Below are 23889 nucleotides of genomic sequence, written 5' to 3'. Positions count from 1 at the left end.
AATGAGTTGTAGTAGATTATGCTGAAGGCCTTTTTCAGCTCGAAAAATCTAACTTTATGTATTCCCAGTCTTCAGTTTACATGACCATTCTAAGTGGGAATTACCCTTCTCAATAACCAGCACTATATAAGCTACTCGACAAGGCCTCCCCTCACTCTTTCTGATATCGGACTTTTTTTTCACGAAGTACTTTGATAATGTCTTTAGACTGTGTATTTTGACTTACCTTCCCTCTCCACAATCACAGATTTGTGTTTCCCTGTCCTTGGAACTTTGCCTATGCAGTTCTGTCCCTTCTACATAACTATTCCCCATCAGGGCCTGTGAAAGCCCTCCTTACTTCCCGGTTGAAGTGCCAGAAATCTTCCCTTATCTACATCAGAAGGCATTACTTCCACTTCCTAAATATGCTAAGACAACCTTTTAAAATTTTTCAATCATAATTTACCTTGTACTACGGCAGTCGTCTCCAAATTTTAATGTGCAGAAGAATCACCTGGAGGGTTTTTAAAAATAGTTTCCTTGGAGGACTTGTTTAAACAAAGCTTCTGGTTCACAAGGGTCCATGACCGACATTTCTAACAAGCCCACAGATGATGCCTATGATGCTCACAGACCACACTTGGAGAACAACAGTATGATCTAAAGAGAATAGTTTTGCTTCTCAAAGTTCAGGGCAAGCTTGTTTTTCATCTCTCTATTTCCCCAAATTCCTTGTTCTAGGAAATGTTCTATGAATAAAGGACCAAACAAGGTCAAGTAGAATTTAATCAGGCTTATTTTCCAGCTTGTGAAATCCCCATAGCGGTAATTTTGTAAAGATACAAAAAGAGAGAGACAATTCAATTGCAAAAGGAGTTTCTGTTTGTGTTCATGAGAACAACACATCTGACAAAGAAATGTCCTTTTCACGCAGAGGAAAGCAAACTATAGAAGGCAAAAGAGGAATGAACAGAGCACATTTTTATTCCATTTAAAGGGAACTACCATGTCCTGGAAAACCCAAATTTGGTAATTCTTAAGAGAATTGGGAAAAAATGAATAACTCAATGTATAAAAGAAAAATAATTTGACAAATTGAATATTACAGTGTAATCACATAAAGGCAATCTGGAACTTTCTGTTTTTGGAATTGAAACATAGAATCTTCCAAACCTAGGGAGCATATACCCCTGAGCCTCACAGATGCTGTGTCAGTGTGCCATCTCTGTGTCTGTTAGGTTTTGCATTGTCACTCAGAAAATATTCTCACAACAGCCTAAAGTCTAATTTCTTTAGTTTATTAAAGTCCATGGTGCTCTTCTTATTGATTGAGTAAAGTCTCACCATGCCTGGCTGCTCTTAGAGAAATAGAACTTTCAAGACATGGTAAGACTGAAACAGTAACACCATTTTCGTTTTAATAAAGTGCCTAGTTTTTTTTGCAATAACCCAAAACAACAAATAGAAATAGAAGCACAATGTCCCACAATTCTGCTCTCAAGACATGAATTCTCAAAGGATCAGAGTCTGGCCAGCCAGGAACAAGCAGCCCTTTCTGCCCAATTCGCATGTCATCTTGGGCATGCTTGTTGTAGTCTCAGAAAGGCTTTGTGCTCCATGTTTCAATATAGCCAGAAATTAGAATTCTTCCTTTAACGCTTTTCTCATACATATATATTTTTTTTCCTGGGCTTAATTATATCTTCATATTTGCTGATGCAAAGTTGGAAAAATATTTTCAATCTCTGATTGGCTACTCCCTTGGGAGAATTGTTCTAAACTAGTGATTCTCAAGCATGGTCCTCAGAGCAGTGGCATCAGCATCACCTGGCTTATTAGAAATGCAAATCGTCAGGCTCTACTCCAGTCCTATTAAATCAGATGCTCTCCGAGTATGACAGGAATCTTTTAAAAATGTTTTACAGGCCCTCCAGGTGGCTCTGATTCACACTAAAGTCTGAGAACCGCTGCTCTAAATGTGGTAGCAATGGGATGGATGGAGAAGTGGTTAAGTGATTAGTGGAAAACTGATTAGACATCTGAAGCTGTATGGTCCAGTAGGAAGCAGCTAGGAGATGTCTTCCACCCATCCTACTCTGGATCCTTTGTTCAGAGGCTTATAATCATGTACACATCCAGAGAATCTGGTCACTCAGGTCTGAGGGTGACTAAGATGACTGAAATAGTTTCCTATTCTCCTCCACATCCCCCAACCACAAGCAATAGTTCTCCTTCTGTATCCATTCTGGTGACTGCAACTTCTGGATACAACGCAATCAGAGATGAAGTGGATTGGGACTTACGTTTAAGTCTTTAATCCATTTTGAGTTGATTTTTGTGTATAGTGTAAGGTAGAGTCCAAGTTCATTCTTTTGCGTGTGGATATTCAGTTTTCCCAACACCGTTCATTGAAGAGATTATCCTTTCTCCACTGTGTGTTCTTGGTGTCCTTGTCAAATATTAGTTGACTGTATATGCTTGGGTTTATTTCTGGGCTCTCTGTTCTATACCATCAGACCATATGTCTGCTTTTATGCCAGTACCATACCATTTTGATCACAATAGCTTTGAAATATAATTTGAAATCAGGAAGTATAATGCCTCTAACTCTATTCTTCTTCGTCAGGATTGCTTTGGCTATTCAGGGTCTTTTGTGGTTCCTTATGAATTTTAGAATTGCTTTGTCTATTTCTGTGGAAAATGCCCTTAGAATTTTGATAGGGATTATGTTAAATCTATAAATCACTTTTGGTAGTATGGACAATTTAACAATATTAATTGTTTCAATCCATGAACACAGAATATCTTTTCACTCATTTGTGTCTTCTTCAATTTCTTTCATCAATGTTTTACAGTTTTCAGTGTACAGATCTTTCATCTCCTTGGTTAAATTTATAGCTAAGTCTTTTTTTTATAGTATCCTAAATGGGATTGTTTTCTCGATTTCTTTTTCAGATAGATCATTGTTGGTATAAAGAAACACAACTGATTTTGGTGTGTTGATTTTATAGCCTGCAACTTTACTGAATTCACTTATTCTAACAGTTTTTTGTGGAATCTTTTAAGATTTTTTACATACAGGATCATGTCGTCTTTAAGCAGAGATAATTTTACTTTTTCCTTTCTGATTTGAATTCCTTTTTTTCTCTTTCTTCCTAACTTTCTCTTCTTTCTTTTTTTTTTTTTTTTTGTCTGATCACTCTTGCTAGTACTTCCAGTACCATGTTGAATAGAAGTGGCCAGAGTGGACATTCTTGCCTGGTACTGGATCTTTGAAGAAAAGTTTTCAGTTTTCCCCATGATTATGATGTTAGCTGTAAGCTTTTCATAAATGGCCTTTATTATACTGAAGAAATTTTCTTTTATACCTAAGATTTGGTAAGTTGTGTTTTCATTTGTGTTTGTCTTGAGATATTTTAAATATAAAATTCTGTTTTTATTTCCTCTTGATACATTTAAAATTCTCTTTTCATTTCCTCTTGATTCAGTGGTTGTTCAAGAATGTGTTACTTAGTTTCCACTTATTTGTGAATTTTCTCACTTTTTTTCCTATTATTGATTTCTAGTTTCATTCCATTGTGATATTTGGTATGATTTCAATCTTCTTAAATTTATTAAGACTTGTTTTGTGACCTAACATGATCTATCCTGGAGAATGTTCCATGTATTCTTGAGAAGAATGTGTATTCCTCTGCTGTTGGGTGAAAAGTTCTGTATGTGTCTATCAGGTCTTAAAACTGTGAAAATCCTAGAAGAAAACATAGGGGAAAGGCTCCTTGACATTGGTTTTGGCAATGATGTTTTGAATATGATACCAAAAGGTCAGGCAGCAAAAGCAAAAAATAAAAAATTGTGACAACATCAAACTGAAAATCTTCTGCACAGAAAAGGAAATAATCAAAAAAATGAAAAGGTAACCTAGGGATTGGGAGAAAATATTTGCGAACCAATGGGAGCTAAAATCCAAAATACATGAGGAACTCATAAAACTCAATAGCCAAAAACAGACAACCTGATTAAAAAATGAGCAAAGGACCTGAATATATATTTTTTCCAAAGAAGGCATACAAATGGCCAAAAGATATATGAAAAAATATTCAACATCACTAATCATCAGGTAAATGCAAATCAAACTACAATGAGATATTACCTCACATCTCTTAGGATGGCTATTATCAAAAAGATAAAAGACAACAAGTGTTGGTGAGGATGTGGAGAAAAAGCAGCCATTGTGCCCTGTTGGTGGGAATGTCAATTGGCATAGCCATTATGGAAAACAGTTGAAGGTTCCTCAAAAAACTAAGATAGAACTACATATGATCCAGCAACCCCACTTCTGAGTATATACCCAAATGAAATTAAGTCAGTACCTCAAAGAGATATCTGTGCTCCCATATTCGTTTCAGCATTATTTACAATAGTCAAGATATGGAAACAACCTAAGTATCTATTGATGGATGAATGGATAAAGAAATTGTGGTATATGTATAATGGAATATTACTCAACCTTAAAAAAGGAGATCCTGCTATTTGCAACAACAAGGATGAACTTGGAGGATACCATGCCAAGTGAAATAAACCAGTCACATAGAAAAATAACTTGCATGATCTCACTTATATGTGGAATCTAAAAAAGTCAAATCTGTAGAACCAGAGAATAGAAAGGTGGTTATAAGAGCAGCTGGGGAGGTGGGAGAAATTGGGATATGTTGGTGAAAGGGAACAAAGTTGGAGTTATGTAGGATGACTGTCTAGCAGTATAAGGTACTGCATGAAGACTATAATTAATAATACTGTATTGAATACTGAAAATGTGCTGAGATGAATTTCACGTACTCTCACTTATACACACACACAAATGTAACTATATGAAGGGATAGATGTGTTAATTAGCTTGATATAGTAATCATTTCACTATGTATAGGTATATAAAATCATCATATTGTACTCCTTAAAAATACACAATTTTTATTAAAAAATAAAATAGTTTTAAAAAGAGAAGGATTTGGGAAAACACATTAAATGAAGTAAATTGTAAGTAGAACAGTATGATACCGCACCTATTGGAAGAAAAACAATGGGCTGCTTAAAATTATCCAGAAATAAATTCACCTATTTTACTTGAAAAATTAGGGAAGCAGGAGAAGATACACCCTCCGTTAAACTGGGTTTCATTGACAAGAACAGAAAGAGAACATCTGGCTGCACACAGGTAAATAGTGATGGAAATCAAAGGGAGTGTGTACATCTATTTGTATGAAACATGTTGGACACGGGTAGAGATCCCCTCATACAAGTCAATGAAAGCCAAATTCGGGTCTATGGAAAGACTTAATAACATAAGAAGGATTTAGTGTCTTAAGATTGCAAAGATAAGTCATTATTTTAAGAACAAATTTTTCTAGAATGCGTATTCTTTAGTTTCTCAGTAAAGGACTAGGAAACATAAAATATCTGAAGAAGTGGTGAAAGATGATATAAAATGATCATTTGCAGAAATACAGTTTGTAGGCATAAGAAATCTGGGATAAGAGGGAAATCAGTAAAGGACTAGGAAACATAAAATATCTGAAGAAGTGGTGAAAGATGATATAAAATGATCATTTGCAGAAATACAGTTTGTAGGCATAAGAAATCTGGGATAAGAGGGAAAATTAGAAAAATACAAATTTATGAAATGATAAAAGTATTTATGGGAGATGGTAAAAACAGACTCTGCAAAACATGAAATCCAATCAGTGATTTAGAGAACAACTTAGAAAAACATACTAAGAATGTGAATTAATCAAAGATACAATAGATATGCAGGAGAGAAAACAAAGATGCAATTTATAGATAGCTGACAATCCTTGGAAATAAAACCAAACAAATGGACCAAAAATAATAACAAAGTCATAATGAACTATTTTCTGAACTAGTAAATTTTGAGTTTGTAAGTTTAAAGAGATCCCTGTGTTTCATGGAAAGTTAATGAAAAAAAGAAACCCATGTCTAGAAATACACTGCCAGATTTTAAAATTCCAATAATCAAGACATAGCCTTCAATATGGAGGAGTGAGAAATGTTACTTAAAAGACACAAGCATTAAATTAACATCAGATTTTGTTTGCACTATAATAAATGCCAGAAGAAAATGGAAGCACTTATATGGGGTCTTACACGAAACAAAAAATTGCATTTCAATAGTTATACGTGTAGCCATGCTGTCATTTGTATGTTGTCAGTCTTTAAAATGCAAGTATTCAAAAATATGTCACTGATGAATCATTTTTGAATAATACTGCTTGAATTATTTTCCAACCAAATGAAAAATGAGGAGCATTTGATAGCTAAAAAATGGAGAATTCATGATTCCAGTTCACCATAAAGAACTAATTCACAAGAATTCTTTGCAAAGCTAGTCACTGAATGTATTGCAAATGTTAAAAAAAAAAAATCCAAGAGAGTAATTGTATGATTGTTTTAGGCATAAAATAATCATAGTCAGCTTCTACAATCCCAAAATATATTGTTGAATATTGATAATTAAGCCTATCTAGAAATGAAAAATCATTCCATGTTTTTCATTTTACACTGAGTTGGGGCAGGGGATGTGTTGGTGGGCCAATATTTTTGTATTTTTCTTCAATTTGCTCATCATTAAAAAAATGTGAAAACTTAGGAGGATATAAAAGTTTTATTTTTGCATCACTAAAGGAAATGAAGCAAAGAATGCAGAGATATGTCCAAACTTGTCAGTCATAGTAATAAAGGCAACTGATTTGTCTCCCCAATTACATCCTAATTTTCAGATTAAGTTAAAAAGTATCTAAATATAAAGTGTCACTAGAGGTCAAATAAATATTATTTTCAACTGTTTACCAAAACAGTTTTAAAATAGATTGTAGGCCATAAAGACAACCTAAATTTATTCAAAAAGACAATATTCATAAGGTCACATCTCTCTAAAAATACTACATGATGCTGTAAATAAATACATTAAAAAACTGAAAACACGTAGAAATTTTTAAAATTTTTAAAAGTACATATTTTAAATGTCTGTTAGGTCAAATAGAGTATAATAACTGTAATTTCATACTATTTAGAAAGTTTTAAAAATGAGAATATAAAATTTCTGACATATTATCAAAGTTATACTCAGTGACAGAATTCTGGCTTTTTTTTTTCACTAAAACAGAAAAATGGAACATAAATGAAGTAAGAGGTCAACATATTGTGATAGAAAGGTTAATATAAAATTGTATATGTCACTTTTCACTTGTCACTCTGCATGGCAACCTGCAATCTCAATGACTACGGTAAATGTCTATTTCCCAGCAAGCTGAATGAGAGAGTCTGGATGGTCCTCAGGAGCAGCAGCTCCACTGCTGTCTGCAGGTTGAGTTCACGTCTGCTCCATGTGTCTTTTATTTCTGTGATGCTGACGGAAGGATCACCCCTTATGTAGGATATATGTTCCCAAGGCAAAAGGCAGAACACAAGACACATGAAGAGAAACCTATGGAATGTTTCTTAAAGCCCCTGCTTGGAGATAGCGTACTTTCTCTTTTACCCACATCCTACTGCTAAAAACAAGTGTCATGGCCAAACCCAGGTCAATGGAGCAGGGAGTTTACTCTGCCCACAGTGAACCATGGCAAGAACAGGAGCAGAGGGAAAATTCTGAAGAAATAATTTCTCCTTTAATCTCCTCGCGAATTAACAAAAAAATGAGAAAAGAAAATGATAGAGATAAAAGCAAGAATTTACTTAGAAACAATATCAGAAGAATTGATACACACATTAACTCTGGTTATTTAAAACAAAACAGAGACCAACCCACAGCAAATCAAATAATAAGAGCTAAACATATAAATTATAAATGTTATAAATTAAAATGGGAATATATTCACAGAGTAATAAATTTTTTAAGGAAATACTATGTACAACTAAATCTTAGTACATTTGAAGGTCTCAGAAACAATTTTCTGAGAAATACACGTTGGCAAAATTGAACCAAGAAGTATGAACATTCTAAATGTTTCACTAGTCATGAATAATATTAAAATGTTATCAAATAATTACTTTCAAATAAGACGTTGGCCTCAAATTTTTAGAACTTTAATATAACTGATTATTCCCATGCTATAGAATTTGTCACAGAAAATGCAAAAAGATATAAAACTACCAATTCAAGTATCCAGACATAATTCTGATAGCAAAGCATGACAAAGATAAGACGAAGTGATAACTATAGAAGATATTTCTTGTGATTATGGATGTCAAAATCCAATATAAAATATTAGAAAAACAAATTTAAAAAAACATTCAGGAAACTTCTACCATTTCCTAGTCAGTCAGGCAGAAGAATAGCTTGGTTAAATATTATGTAATCAAGAGAATATTAATGTGTATTATATCAAAAAGAGATAAAAATAAAAAACATTCTGATATTTATGATAGATATCAAAAAATGTTGATAAAGTGGGGTTGGCCTTGTGGCGCAGTGGTTAAGTTCACTTGTTTCGCTTCAGCAGCCCGGGGTTCATAGGTTTGGATCCCGGGTGCAGACATGGCACCACTTGGCAAGCCATGCTGTGGCAGGCATCCCACATATAAAGTAGAGGAAGATGGGCACGGATGTTAGCTCAGGGCCAGTCTTCCTCAGCAAAAAGAGGATGATTGGCAGCAGATGTTAGCTCAGGGCTAATCTTCCTCAAGAAAAAGAAAATTGTTGATAAAATGGAACATATATTTCTAGCTTTAACTGTAAAAAATTTCTTCACCAGCACCACCAACAAAATACTTTTCAGAAATATCGAAGTAAAAGGATGTTTCCTTAACATGCTAAAAAATACCAGTCTTACATTAACAACTAACAGTAAAGATTCTTTTCCTTTTTTCCTCCTCGTCTCCTACCACCTCTCCTCCCCTCTCTTTCTCCTCCCCTCTCTCCCTCCTCCTCCTCCTTCCTCTCTTCCTTTTTCTTCTTCTTCTTTTTATTTTGTATAGTAATGGAAGTTTGGGCTTCTGTGAGAATAATAAAAATAAGGAAGATAATTACTGGAGAAAGAAAACAAATTACAGTGTAGTTTGCAGATGATAGATACAAAGATGTATATATGACAATTAGCCAGAATTTCTTTGAATTAGTAATAAAATTCAATAACGTGAAAAGATTTTTAAAATATCAATCGTTTTCTTAGGAATGACAAAAAAATACTTGGGACTTTGCCGAGTACTATAGAAATTTATCAGAATTGGAAAAAAATGGGAAGAAAACATCTTGATATAGGAAATACATCTCAATTAGCTATGAAAATTGTATTATTCCTGAACATCAAAGTCAGAAAAAAATTAAAATCCAATCATATCTGAAAAATATTTGAATAAATATGACAAAATATGAGTTCATACTTTTGATATGTACAGCATTCTCAAAAATTAATTTAAAAAGTAACATGATTGTTTTATCATAGTTTATGGCATACATAATAAGCCATTGAAAAGAAGGAAAAATAGACAAAAGATCAGTAACAACATAACAGAAAATGGATATGAAGAGGCTTTTCACAAAGCACTATACTTTAATTAACAAATATAGGGAAATTTTAAAATAACTATGGCATGCAATCATTTTCCTATCTCATTGGAAAATTATACATACACCTGATAAACTACTTACTATGTACATACCTGAGTAAAATTAAGTCGGCATTCTCCTGTCTTGTTAGATGGAGTGCAATTTGTTTCAACCTTGGGGAATACACTTTCACAGTATGAATGAAGCAAATTAAACAATATTCTTATTTTTTGATAATACTTCTACTCCTAGGAAAATGTTATTTACAAAGATGATTATCTCAATTATAACCCCAAGGAGGAAAACAATGAGAAAAATGGATGGTATATTATGAAATATGCTGCCATTTAATTTTTTATGAAAAGTTTGTGATAACACTGAGAACAAATGAACAAAACAATATAATTGCAACTTTTTTTTCTAAACTACAAACAAGAGAGAAAGAAAAAAGATAAAATCTGAAAGGAAATAAAGAAAAATGTTAACGTTATTTGTTTCAGGCAATAGGATAATAGTTTTCCTTTTTTTATTTCCAAATTTTCTTTAAAGGACATATCTTAGTTGAATATAATAAGCAAGAATATTTTTAAAAGATAAGGTTTTGCTCAGGATACAAAGCTAAATAGATGCCTTGTCAGAGGAGGATGTTCTGAACACACGTCTCCGAGTGCAGTGGTCAATTAGAGGGAAATTGCTGCTTCTTTGCTGAGAGAAGGTCTTAATGACAATTTACAAAAAGAGCGGGCTCTAGCTTTTCCTCTGCGTAGCTGGCTAGCTTCAAGCTCACAGCGGGCTGCTCTCTGCTTTTGTTGAATGAATGAGTAAAACCCTGAGTCTAGCAGACTAGAATCTGTGGCACGTTTTGCATGGTTTTGCATGGACAACTTCTCTAAGCCCCCTACTGGCATAGCAAGGAAGACAATAACCTAGGCAAATTAGAATCAACTATCTTCCCCTGAAGTTAAAATCCAGATGCTACAAGCAACTGTTATGAACTTTATTTAAATTTAATCTGGTAGCAGAGCTTCTGTTATTATTAGCTTGAGCATAAGAGTTAATTTTCTGAGCTTTACAAGTCACTTTGAGGAGAAGACCATCTCTCATTTACGTGAAAACTTACACTTAAACTCATCTGAATCCTAGCCAATAGGGAAGCTCAGAGCTCTCTACAGGAACATATTCTGTAGTACTCTTTAGTTTGGAATGTCATCATGCAATGCCTCTTTCTTAATAAAAATTAACCCTGGTAAACAACTGTTGGAAGTCAAGTACCAAATATGTCCACTTTTTTTTCCATTTCCATAGCAGTGTGTGCAACGTACCGTGATAAAGCAATTGGACAATTATTGTTTTTAGCTAAGTAAAACGTAGCTTATGTTTCACTCTACTTCAGTAAGCTAAGTTAAAAATTTCTTAAACTATTTTGTCAATATTCATGTAAATTCAAAGAGTTTTATAAAACAAAATGTTATAGGCACTTAGCTATTAACAGCTTTAGCAGCAATTTACAGATAAAATGGAGATTGGAGACATGTCAGGATTATATTCAAATTTCCCCATTTAAAAAAAGGAAGGAAGGGAAAGAGATGAAAAGAGGAAGAAAAAGAAAAAGAAAATAATCCTTTGGGAAAGTCACCCAAATTCACAGGAGCTTGCTTTGACTTAAATGTGCTAATTGAACTAAGCCAAACTGTCTTCTCTCTCAATTCATTAGCAATATTGTAATTAAAAGAGCACCTTCAGTTGCAGAGGGTAATGACCTTTTTAATTGAACTTAGGGATTCAGATTGCTGCTGAATTTAAATGCTGAATTCAAACGCCAAATTTTCTTCTGGTAAATGTGCAATTAGGAATCAAATGTGAATTGCCATAGAAATGTGCTTCTGTTTTTAATCTATGGCCTTCCTTGGATTTCAGAGGAAGACAGAATCGATTGAAATATCTTTGTGTTTCATTGACACTTGACTGATCCATAATAGTTGATTGTCCAAGAGAAATCTTGTTAAGTCTTTTGAAAATATTTAAACAACTGTAAAACAATCACTGTTTATACTTCCCTAGGATCTCTTGTCATTGTTTTGTTATAAAAACATACATTTGATAGTTTTAATCAGAGTATTTGTTAGGGTTAAGTGCTAAGCTACTACAACCGAAAAATGTCCCAAAATTCAGTGACTCAAACAAGAGAGAGAGAAACTTATTTTTCTCATGTAATAGTCACAAATGAGTGTTCCAGGTTAGTGGTGCCTCTGCTCCATACGGTCAGTCAGGCACTCAGGCTGATGGCAGCTTTGCCTTCTTCACCACGTGGTATCTAAGGTCAGTCTGGTTCTCATCATTCCGGCCTATAAGAAGGGGTGCAGAAGAATGTGGAGAAGACAGGGCTAGTCTGTCCATCTGTGACACACATCTGCTTACCTTCTGTTGAATTAGTCACATGACCTTTTCTAACAATAAGGGAGATTGGCAAATGTGATGCTGGCAGCCATGTGCCAAGCTACAAATCTATTACTAATGGAGGTGGAAAGGCTGGATTTTATGGACAGTTAAAGGCTCTGTCACAATGTATAAGCAATATTGTCTTTTACTCTCTCATGTAGCACTATTTCATAAACAACAGACCCTTCACTTAGTGCAGGATGTGAGGAAGGGCCCTACTACTCTCCAAGATCCAAATTTCTTTACATAAATACACTAAAGTTTTAACTGAAAGAAGTAAATGGCTTTTTCATAGCCTGAATGAGCCTGTAGCATATCCTGCATCACATTTGAAATAACAGTTTTACCTTTCTTTTATAAACCTAACACCATAATTTACCTTTTACATTTTATTAAAGTAATATTACCTATCATTTGATGTACATATGTTCCTAGCAGTCTGGGCTGCTGATGTAACAAATCATTTTCTCTTTTTTCAGCAAAGAATACGGTGGATGAGTTCATGGCATTACTCAAAACTACTGCTAAATTCAACATTCTACTCATTCATTTACTAAAATTCCTTTCTGTTTTTTGCTATATACCATCCCTTTCTTGGATTTAGTCTACCAGTTGACTTTTTAAAAGAATCATTTCTTGAAAAGAAATATTTCCTTAATGTAAATATCAAGGAATAGGACAAGTAGGTTATTATATTTGATTACTGTCAGAGTGTCCTCTGAAAATGTTGAACTGGTGTATACATCAAGCAAGGAAAGACATACTTGTTTAATGAGGCACGGCCTGTGCTGAGATTTACCAATTTCAGTTTTTTTCCCCCTTCACCAGTATAAAATGGACCACTATATACCTTGAGTTAACAGAGAGATAAAGTAATTTTCCAAATATTAGTCAATTTGTCCTTACTCTTGCAAATATATGTTTCTATTTATTGATCTTTTCTCCAAGATTGTGTGTGTGTTTAAAATCACAAGATCTTAAAATTTAGAGTTGAAAGAAATCCTGAAAGTAAGCTAATACCAGTTCTGAAGCTTGACTCTCCTCTCTTATATTCTTCTAAGGGTTATTTAGCCTTTGTTTAAGCAATTTCTAGGATGAGACAATCACTGTCTCCCATAACACTCAATTCCGTCTGTGAACATCTTTGACATAAACTGATAGAAACAGGAAGAGATTTTTGTTGAGCACGTATTAGGTTCAGGGCACTGTGCTGGTGCTTTTATACGTCTCTTCATTTAATCCTATACCTACCTTGTTGTTAACATGATTTAGAGTTTAGAAAAATAAACTCAAAGAGGTTTAATATCCAGTGTCACATTGCTGCTTAATGGGAGATGAAACTTTCTACTGGATTTGTTGGGTCCTATGTCCATGCTTTTTTCAAAAAGATGAAAATTGTACACTTATATAAAGTAAAACAAAGAAATATGTTTACCCTGTAGGCATTACTCTAGTGTTTAGGGTTCTCTCCCATGACACCCCTTGAGATATTTGAAGTCAGCTCTCATGTACACCATACGCTCCCTCTTCTCCAAGGTAAATTTTTAGCCCCTTCAGTGGTTCCTTTTAGCTCTTTCATTATCAGAACCGCTCTTCTCTGAAGACTTTCCAGTTTATTTTTTGGTAATACCCCTCCGTGTGATGCTCAGAATGGATTATAATATTCCTAGATTGGCCCAAGGAGCATAATACAATACGAGAATATCATCTCACTCACATGGGCACTTTATTAATTTAGCCCTACTGAATTCATTTTTCAAAGCCATGTCAGTGTTCATTTTTATTAACCTTTGATATTGCCATAGACTTTTTATGTATTAATAAGCTGTTGAATTACAGGTTTTAGATATTTAGTTGCATCATATTTATTTTTTTCCAATTTCCTATTTTACCCTGTGAAAGAGACTGTGAGATCCTTTGACTATTCTCTGATTTTTCTTTTCTCTTTGAGGAAGATTAGCTCTGAGCTAACGTCTGCCACCAATCCTCCTCTTTTTTTCTGAGGAAGACTGGCCCTGACCTAACATCCATGCTCATCTTCCTCTACTCTATATGTGGGATGCCGCCTCAGCATGGGCTTGACGAGCGGCGCACAGGTCCACACCTGGAATCCGAACCAGCGAAACTGCATCGCCGAAGTGGAAGGTGCGAACTTAACTGTTGTGCCACTAGGCTGGCCCCAACCATTCTCTGATTTTTGTGTCCCAAAATTTCTATCATTACAATCTCACTATTTTGTGACATAGATGAGTTGGTTTAAAAAGAATCAGAGTAGCACTCCACTCAAAAAAAGGAAGTATTTCTAAAATAACAAAGCACTTTGCTAAAGCATTTAACAGATATTATTTCTAGTTCTTATAATTATACCATAATGTGAGTGTCAGTATACGTATTTTACACATGGAAATTGAGTAATTTGTCCTAGTCTATAAAGAAAGAAGTTTAGAAGAGACTTACATCCAGTATTTTTTTTTTCTGCAATGTTATAATGATATCAATGGATGAATATTGGCCCAAAGGACTAACTAACCAGACTTAAATAATAGAAGGGACTCAGTGGTAGTTTGTAGCTGAACTTGCAAGGGTCTTTTGCAATGCTTGTACTAAAAGTGAGAGAGGCAAAAATCAGTATATTACGATCTCTGAAATAAATATGTCTATGAATTGTGAAACAAGTGAGGTTTGCTTTCCACATGTAATTTTGAATGATTGATTGCAAAAGCAGGTGGATCAACATTACATTATCAAACACTTTATTCAGTGCAGGGTATTAGAATCTTCATATCAGCCATGGTGACCAACTGTCTGGGTTTGTCTGGGAAGGTATCGCCAATGCAGTAAGTAAGCAATGTGATTATGCCAGTGTAGAATTGCTAGAGGATATTACTTACTCTTGATTGTAAATTGGGGAAGGAGAGTTAAAGCTCCACCTCACAGAGCTTCGGCAAAGATACATGTGCCTATTTTGCTCATGGACTTCATATACCGGGAAATCACCCCAACTTCCCTGACTCTGTTCAAAGGGAAATCCATAATTACTACCGTCTCCCTCACATCAACAACCATGCTCTCTGTAAGAGATGGTTTATAAGAGTGTGTCTGTCTGTAGAAACAAGGCAGTTATCAACCAGTGCATATCAGGAATGGGTCTCTTCATATTTTTACATCTTAAAGCCAAAAATAGACTATATTTCATCAAAACCTTTTACAATACCAAGCACAGTGCTCAGCATATAATTGATGTCCTACACACATATTTGTTAATTGAAAATTTAACTTCCTAATTTATTAGTCTCAGAAGGAGTCAGTTTCTCTTTTTGTCCTCCTCATTGTTCTCCACAGAGAAACAATGATGACGTGAATTAGCCAATAGGCGACAGGAATTTTCAGACATGATTTCAACTCTTATTTCTTCATATGTTGAGGATTTTTATCCTAAATATATGTACAATGTCAACACACATATACACACAAAATATTCAGAGAAGCTTTTAAATTCCAGGATGATTTTCCCTGATCACTTAGCATATTTCTTCTCACTATCAACTAGTGTGTGCTAAGGGAATGCATATTAACTGTATTATTAATTTAAGTAAGACATAATTAGTAAGGTAAATCTTCTGCCAAAAAACATATAACACATTCCAAAGCCAAATATAAATGAGCTATGATTAGCCTGCTGTTCCCTTTATTAGTGCAGATTAATGGCATATTCTCTGTGGGCATAGAGATGCACATCCATGTGCATGTTTTCTAGGAATCTTACGACCATTTGTGAATTGCAAAGGCAACTTAACATCTCACTATCTTGTGACAACATCTCAGTAGTTAATTGGTGTGAGAAATTAGGTTTGATTGGACAAATGTCAATTGGTTAAAAAGCATGAGTATTTGTAGGCAGCACATTTAATGAGCTAAGTAACTAAATTTCTCTATCAGTCAACAGCAAACATGTGTTCTCCTCATGCACGTATTTCGGTGTTTCTTCTCCAGCCATGGACCGTTATCCAGATTGTGTGGAGCCTTGTTGCCAAGCAGCACTTTTAGAAACATCCTTGACCCGAGGAAACACAGGGAGTAGTAATCTATTAATGAAGCAGATTCCCATCGTTTAATTACATTCCACTTCCTTTGTTCAAGCCTGTAGCACAACTCCAGGAGGGAAAAATTATGATGCAAGAAGGAGAAAAGCCCTCAAATTAAATTTTCAAGTCTGATTCATGAGACTGCTCCCACCTCTGAACATCTAGTTTTTTCGAATTTCAATTATTTGTTCCTCTGCTTCCCTGACCAGGCTGTTCTAACACAACTCGGCTTTTGGCTTGTTGCCTGCACCATTCCCTTCTCGGCTTGTTCTCATTACAGCACTTCTGCCTGATAGGAGTGAAGACCCTTGAAACTGGGAATCTAGACTATATAGAGCAAAACCTATTGCTGGCAATGGGCAGTTAAGAGACAACACAGGCTATTAACTTACACTCTTGTTTTCTGGTAGCCATTGCAGGGCACTGCATGCATGCCGTTATTCACAATCAGGGTCACCATTCTAGTCCCTGCTGGGATTTATTTTTATCAAGAATAAGTATGTAAGATGGCTGTAGAATGTTCTGTGCAGTGAACTGGCATTTAGCACGCTTTTGATGACCTTAACTGTTGCTAACTGCGTCCTATAACTATAAGGCAAAGTGCTCTAGGCTTGTATATGTTCACAAGGGTATAATTTGAGGTATTAGAGATAATAATACTATGGCTTCCATTTGTAGAGGATTGTAGGATTTAGAAAGATGAGGCATTGGGTAGGGTGGTGAGAAGGAATGCTAACTGTACAAAAAAAGAAAGAGAAAAAACTCCAAGAGTAGCAGTAAAAAGAGAGAAAATTTATGAGCCTAAACCGGGAATAGTAGGGAGTTCATTTTAACTGAAAAATAAAGTAAATATTAAAAAAATGAATTTGAAATAATTTGCGAAAAATATGTTGTGAATAAATCTTCTAGTCCATTTCTAAAGAGTTTGGAATGCATTTTATATGTATTGGGCCATTATGAAGGTCTTCAAGGAAGAGAAGTGACAAAATCAAAGATGTGCTCCAGGAAAACCAATTTCTTTCAAGAAGAAGGATGGAGTTTTAGGGTTGTCTATTCAAGAGATAAAGAATGTCCCAGTTAAAAGTGATTGCAGAGTGGACAGAAAAAGTTAATGTCAGAGACATGGGTAGTAGTGACAAGATTATACAACCAATTGGTTATGGGGGAAAGGAAGAGGAAGGAATTCAAGATAACTATGGAATTTCAAATATGGGTGACTAGGAGTATCATGACTTCATTATCAAGTATAGAAAAACAGGAGAAGGAACAGGTTAGGAAGGAAGGTGGTAAGTTTGATTTAAACATGTTCAATCTGAAATATTAGTGGGATACATGTATAGATGTCTCCCAAGGAGTTAAACATGAAAGATTGGAACATAAAATAAAGGTGAAGCTAAAAACACAGATTTTATGTTTCCTTCATAGAAGTAAATGCTGCCATGAAAGGAGAGAAAGAAAAGATAGAAAAAAGAAACATCTGAGGACCAAACACTGAGAACATTTAGCTGGAGGTAAAGGAACCAAAACAGGGATGAAAAGAGATAGAGATGGAAGAACCAGGGACTCCGACACTGAAGGAGCTAGTTTCAAGATAAGAGGTGGCCAGTATAACAAATGCGTGGCTGTGAGGTCAAGGAATGGCATGCTTCCGGGCAGCTGTTTGAGGATTCTGAACTCAAGGAAGTAAAGTCATTAGCTTTGGTGATGAGAGTAATGGCTTTGACACAAGAGGGTATTGACTTAGGAAATCAAAGTAAGGAAGGAAGGTACATTGGATGGATTTTATTCATTTACTCATTCAAGAAATATTTACTGATTGTCTGTTCTGTGTTAGGCACTGATCTAAGGCCTGCAAAATCATCAGCAAGCAAATCAGATCCAGTCCCTTCTTTCATAGAGATCACTGCCTAGAGGGAGAAGAAAGACAGTAAATGACTGTGAGAGGTAGAAGCAATTGCAATAAAGTCTGATAGCTCAGGATTCAAAGGAGCTTTGGGGGTTTGGGGAAGAGAGAAAAAAAAATTGGGGGAGTGACAAGAAGACGACATAACCCACTCATTTACAGGTCAATAACTGAGAGGTTTAGAAGAGAAAATAGCCACTCTTTGAAAAGTTTGTGGGAGATTCCTTTAAGGAGAAATCAGGTATCATTTAAAGCAAGATATTGAAGGGGATGTTCAGAAGATTTTGTTAATGCTTTTCTGGAGGATGTGGCGGAATGCTTGTGAGTGGTTAAGGAGGGGTTTGGAATTGGATCAGACTAGAAGATCTGCATAGCCTGATGAGTTCTGGGCTTCTCACACAGTGGCTAAAGGAAACAGGGTCAAAGGGCTTTATGGGGTTAATCCTGGTGCTTCCTCAGGCAGTTTGTGTGATGAGGGTTTAGACCATGGGGAGGAGAGTGAGGAGGACTGACTGTGAGCAAGTACAATTCGGTGGCTCTCCTCTTCTGCTGTAGCTCTAGCGATGTACAGATGGGCAGTGTGGGTGCCCTCACCAACTCCGCTGAGGGTGACGTAGAGCCTGGTGAAAATTCACTCAGCTACACTGGAACATGAAGACAGAAGTGAAAGAAAAAAGTGAAAGTGATGAGGTGGGCGAGGAGAAGCTCTTAGAACACCTACGAAAAATGTTTAAAAATTCAAATGCCTTTAGAGGCTAAGCTCTTAAGAAAACCCCTCCATGAAAAAGCGAGGTGTCCAGTGACAGAGAATGGGGAAGCCTGTGGCTCTTCAGATATATAAAGAGTACAAATTCAGTTCCTAAAGAAATATTTTGGTAGACTAGATCAGGCTTCCAATATGCCACTCCTGGCCTAGAAGACCAATACTATTATATTTAGTACAAAAGGTAAGTAAGAGTTGAATAGGAATTTATTACTGACTCAAATATACACAGAACACTCTTGTCAGCAGAATGGAGGGAATAATATATTTTCTCAAAGAGAATGGACTCAGCTCAAAGCGTGTTGTAAACAGGTTGTTGCCCCAGGAAAAGGGAACCTAATGGAGCTGCAGAGTCTGGCTGTGACAAGAAGTTGAGACATAATGTTCAAAGGGAAAACCAGTCATTCTCCTAGGTGGTACAATGTGGTGAGTAAAGCAACACATGGAAAGATTCCAGACTGTAAATGAGGGAGCGATGAAAGAGTTTTATGAGACCTATTATTACCAGGACCTCCAGACAATGACCTAGAATATGGGGAACAGATTCCCATACTCCATTCCTGGAATCTGAAAGCAGGCAAGCACTGGACAAAATGTAAGAATCAAGACAGAGGGTCCGGGTGAAATGCATGTCCCAATTCTGGAAAGAAACTGGGCTAGAAGGAGTGTCACTAGGGAGGTTAAGGAGCAGGGATCAAGGCAGATACTGTGGCTTGAAACCTGGACCAACATATGGCAGAGTTCCAGCATAGAGCATCTCAAGGGCTCCAGGGAAACTCAAGGCTCGTTGCTGACACTAAATCCCAGCTTTAGTTGAAACACAACTTCATTCCAAGTCCTTCTGATCCTTTAGTCAAACCTGCCAGGCTGCTTGATGAACCAGTGAAGATTAGCTGGGAGCCTGAGATGGTCCTGTGCATGCAGGTGCGGCTCACCAGTAAAGCCACTTTAGTGGAACTGGGGAAGAAAGGCCAGGATGCAAGAGTTGAGATGGGAGCTGAAAAGGGGAATGAAGGCGAGGAGGCTCTCATAAGCCCAAGCAAAAGTTTTGTTGGTTTAAAAAACAATCTGTTCACAAAGCATTTTTATTTTTATTTTTGTTTTTTTAACTGAGAGAGGAAAAACATCAGATGTTCACTGTGTGTTAACTTGACAAACCAACTAGCCCACATGAAGTCTGCTTCTTATCTAATTTCTTTTTATGTCGTGGGACTACTGATATTGCAAAGATAAATTGAAATGTTCTCATGGGGCTCAGCGATTTGTAGTTCTGAAGAGACATACACAAATATTCTATTTGATAGTAGAAAGAGCTGCTAAGTCTTTTCCCTGCAGGTTTGAGCAAAGGAGCTAAGCCAAGAGCTCTCAAGCTAGAGAACATCTTCAGAAAGGAGACTTTGTTTGACAGACTCTGCTTCTTTCTTCAAGAATCACTTTTGGTTATTCCTAGAACAAGATCTCAGCGCGTCTTGGCTGTGTGATACATGGAATTTAAGCAACAACAGAAAGTAAAAATGACAACATCAGCCTCTTCCTAATGGTCTAAAAGTACGGAATACTTCAAAAAATTTCAAAAGATCAAATGAGAAAATGTATGTCTCTAAAAACAAGTGTCACGTATCTTACACCCTGCATAAAGAAAGAAATAGCTGGTTTTAAATCCAAATAGTTATAATGTAATGGTCTGTGTGGTCGGCTCCTTTCTGTGCCCTGGTGCAGGCCACCTGATGGCACAGTTTTACCCCCGGGGGCCAAGGCTAGTCTGCACAGCGGCACTGTTTATGTCGTGGGACTACGTGGGTCATCTTGCCACAGGTGAAAGGGTGGCATATCCTTGCTCTTCCAAAGCTGAAGTTTTGCTTTTCTCTCCAACTGTTTATAAAACACGCTATGGGAGCCAACAGATATGGTAGAGACTGGCAGGAGGGAAGGAGGGAGGGGTCATAAGACACAACTATTTCTGCCTCTCCTTTTCTGAATAGCCCCTCAACTTACGTCTATTTCCAAGAAATTCTAATAGCGAGGAGCTCATTTCTCCTCTTTCTCTCTCTTTTTTTAATTGAGGGTAGCATGAGGAGCGAGGTCTTTTCAATATTTTTGTTAGTGTGATGACATCTCCTAAATCAGAGCAAACATTTAATTAATGCTAGAGAAGGGGTGTTCCTCACTGAGCTTTTAGTTTTATTTATATATGTGCACGTATGTATTTATGTCAGCAACTACTTAACCTCTGGGAAACTTCATTCCTTTCCCCTCCATCCTCTTGCTTCCACCTTTTCTTTGGCCCTCATTGTGAAAAAGCTTTCTAAATGCCTGAGTGCACATTCCTACCTGGGATGCCAGTTGAAATGCAGGCATCTAAAAAGTAGTATCAGGTTACACTAGTACTCAGCTGCTGCCATCGAGGCCAAAGAACATGTCTCTCCTTTCCCATAGCCAAGCCCCCCCACCCCATCTCAAGGAGCCCCCTGGAAGGTACACATTTGCACCAGAATAAGTCTCGAAATATGTCCCTCTGACTTCTTCACAACAGTCTCTTGCCCATAAACCACCTGAGAGGATGCTACTCTTCAAGATCATCCAGCTGCTGGGTCCCCTGGTCTCTTGGCAGTATTTCTGGGCATACAAGGTTTCCTCAAGTGGTGCCCTGTATGTATGTCCCATGTGCTGAAGCTGCTATACAGTGGCCTAAATACTGGACCAAAGAGTGCTTACTGTAGTCTAACTTTGATACTATAAGTATTTTTTCTTTTGAAGATTGGCACCTGAGCTAACAACTGTTGCGAATCCTTTTTTTTCTTTCTGCTTTTTTCCCCCAAATCTCCCTAGTACATAGTTGCATATCTTTTAGCTGTGAGTCCTTCTGGTTGTACTATGTGGGATCCCCCCTCAGCATGGCCTGATGAACAGTGCCATGTCCGTGCCCAGGATCTGAACCAGTGAAACCCTAGGCCGCTGAAGCGGAGCATGCGAACTCAATCCCTCGGCCATGGGGCCTGCCCCTGATACTACAAGTATTTGATCATTAATTTCTTCAAATAATTTGAGCGTATCTTTTGCTCTTAAAGAAGAGAACAGGCATTATCAGATGATAAGTTAGGGTCAGAAAGTTTATGTGACTTGTCTAAGGTAACATACCTGGCCATAATGGAACTAGTAGGAGCACCCAGCATTAGCAAGGGATCATGCAAAGCACAACAGATATAGAGATCAATAGACAGGTATACACAATACAAGTCAGATGGTCCATATATGTCTATCAATATTCCAGGCACTATGCCATGGAAACAATTAAAGAGACAGATTTTATACTCAAGCATCTTAAAATCTGATCAAGAAGGCACATCTACAAGAAAACAATGGAAATGCGATTCATTTTAAATATTTAATACATATTTAAATAATTTAAATAATAAATATTTAAAGTGGAGGAAAGCAACGTTCTTTGAGAGCACAGGACTCCTAAATTGGCTTGAGGGATCAAAGCCCAAAGATATAGATGTAGGTGAGAGCACAGCATATATAGAGCATGCTGAGTGATTTGGCCCACTAAAGCATTAGGTGCAAGAGCAGGACTGACGGCACAGATCATGAAACGCTGCATGTAGTGTAGAGAAAGGAATGTAAATTTAGTGATGTAGCGCCACACAGAGACTTACTTTACACTGCTTCAGTGGTACACGTGTTACAAAAAGAGAGAGAGAGAGAAAATAATTTAAATAGTATTATTTAAAATGATTTTCCCTGTTCATTTAACAAATATTTATTGATCAGCTGCTATATGATGACAAGCACTATTTTAGGTTCTTGAGGTTCATCAGTGAAGAAAACAAATGAAAATCTCTGCCCTCATGAAGTTTACATTCTCTTTATTACAGATTTTAAATTACTGTACATACAAACCCATGTATTACTCTACAGGGTGTCATATATAATGGGGAATATACTGTGTTGGGCAATTAACGCGTATTCGATGTTAATTTTGAGTAAAATGTGATTTTTGCCTTTTTTCCTTAAAACTTAACTAAGATTTCACTCCACTATGTTCAATCAGCAATGGGAGACTACAGAAAATTTTGAATGTGAAAATGAAATAATATTTGCATTTTGGAAAGAAGACTCAAGCAGTGATGTTGTAGGGTGGGTGATGCCTGAGACCAACAGCAGAAGAACATATTAAGGCTGCCAGAGGACCCCTAGGACAAGAAGGCAATTGAAACATTTAGGAATTATGGATATGGGGGGAAGAAGAGTTTCAAATCATTGCTAGCATTCTGTCTTAGGTGATGGGATGGTAAGTACAGAGAACAAAACAAGGCAAGGCTAATAGAGGTGAGAGCACTTTCCTATCCCTTCCTTTAACAGACATTTATGGCAATGATAAAGTGCCGTGCCAATGTGAGCTGTTACCACATGTTGGCTTTTGCCTTTGTACATAACTTGAAAAGACTCTTTGGTACCATTTGAAATATACGATCATGCCATAAAGCTGATTCCAAGTTTCACTGTTAAAAGGATCACACTCTGGCTACCTCTTCATTCATTACTCACAACCACAGACTGGGTTCACAAGGGCAGAGGTAGCAGCCACGGCTGAGTAACCAGAAAATCTAGAGCTGCTGTCAGCAAATCGACTCGTCAGCATTCTTTTAAGGAAATCACCTGCTGGCTTATTAAAGTTAATTGCTTGCAGGTACCAAGCTCCCGAGCCTAGAGCTATCAAAGTCGCTGGGAGAGAGGTGATTAAGACTGTGCTGGGAGCTGGGAAGGCTGGCTGAGTACCGTCTCATGTGGCGGCTTAGCTTCAAGGAGACTGCTGCTTTTCTCCCCATTCTGTCTTTCATTCTTTCTCCTTGCTCTTCCACCATCCCTTACTCCTGTCCTCTACCGCATGCCAGCTGATCTAGGTAACACGTTAATGTTGCTCATCTGATATTTCACAGACATTTATTGAGCATTTATTAAGTGACTAGCAATCTTTAGCCTGGGGAAATACAATAATGAGTAACATAGGCTCTGCACATAAGGAACTCACAGTATAGAATAGAAGATAGACTTCCAAATCTATTTTTACAATATTGTACCATAAATTCCAAAGACAGTGTTTGTACAATATACTATGAGAAGGTAAAGAGAGAAGGTATATAGTACATAT

General features: G+C 36.5%; 1 protein-coding gene across 14 annotated transcripts in view; it reads left to right on the top strand.

The window, feature by feature from the left end:
- Positions 1 to 23889, top strand: part of CTNNA3 (catenin alpha 3) — a 1499312-nt gene that overhangs the window by 825850 nt on the left and 649573 nt on the right. Inside the window, exon 11 of one of the 14 annotated variants that reach the window (XM_070488695.1) lies at positions 13939 to 15629. The exons of 12 other annotated variants lie outside the window; for them this stretch is intronic. In XM_070488695.1, the coding sequence (XP_070344796.1) occupies positions 13939 to 13986 (48 nt within the window). In that variant the 3' untranslated portion in view covers positions 13987 to 15629. Of the gene's footprint in view, positions 1 to 13938; positions 15630 to 23889 lie in introns of those variants that run through there. One more of the 14 variants, XM_070488685.1, reaches the window with a different exon arrangement.

The sequence above is a fragment of the Equus asinus genome, chromosome 2, assembly GCF_041296235.1.
Source record: "Equus asinus isolate D_3611 breed Donkey chromosome 2, EquAss-T2T_v2, whole genome shotgun sequence".
Lineage (NCBI taxonomy): Eukaryota > Metazoa > Chordata > Mammalia > Perissodactyla > Equidae > Equus > Equus asinus.
This window is presented reverse-complemented; position numbering and strand designations above follow the sequence as displayed.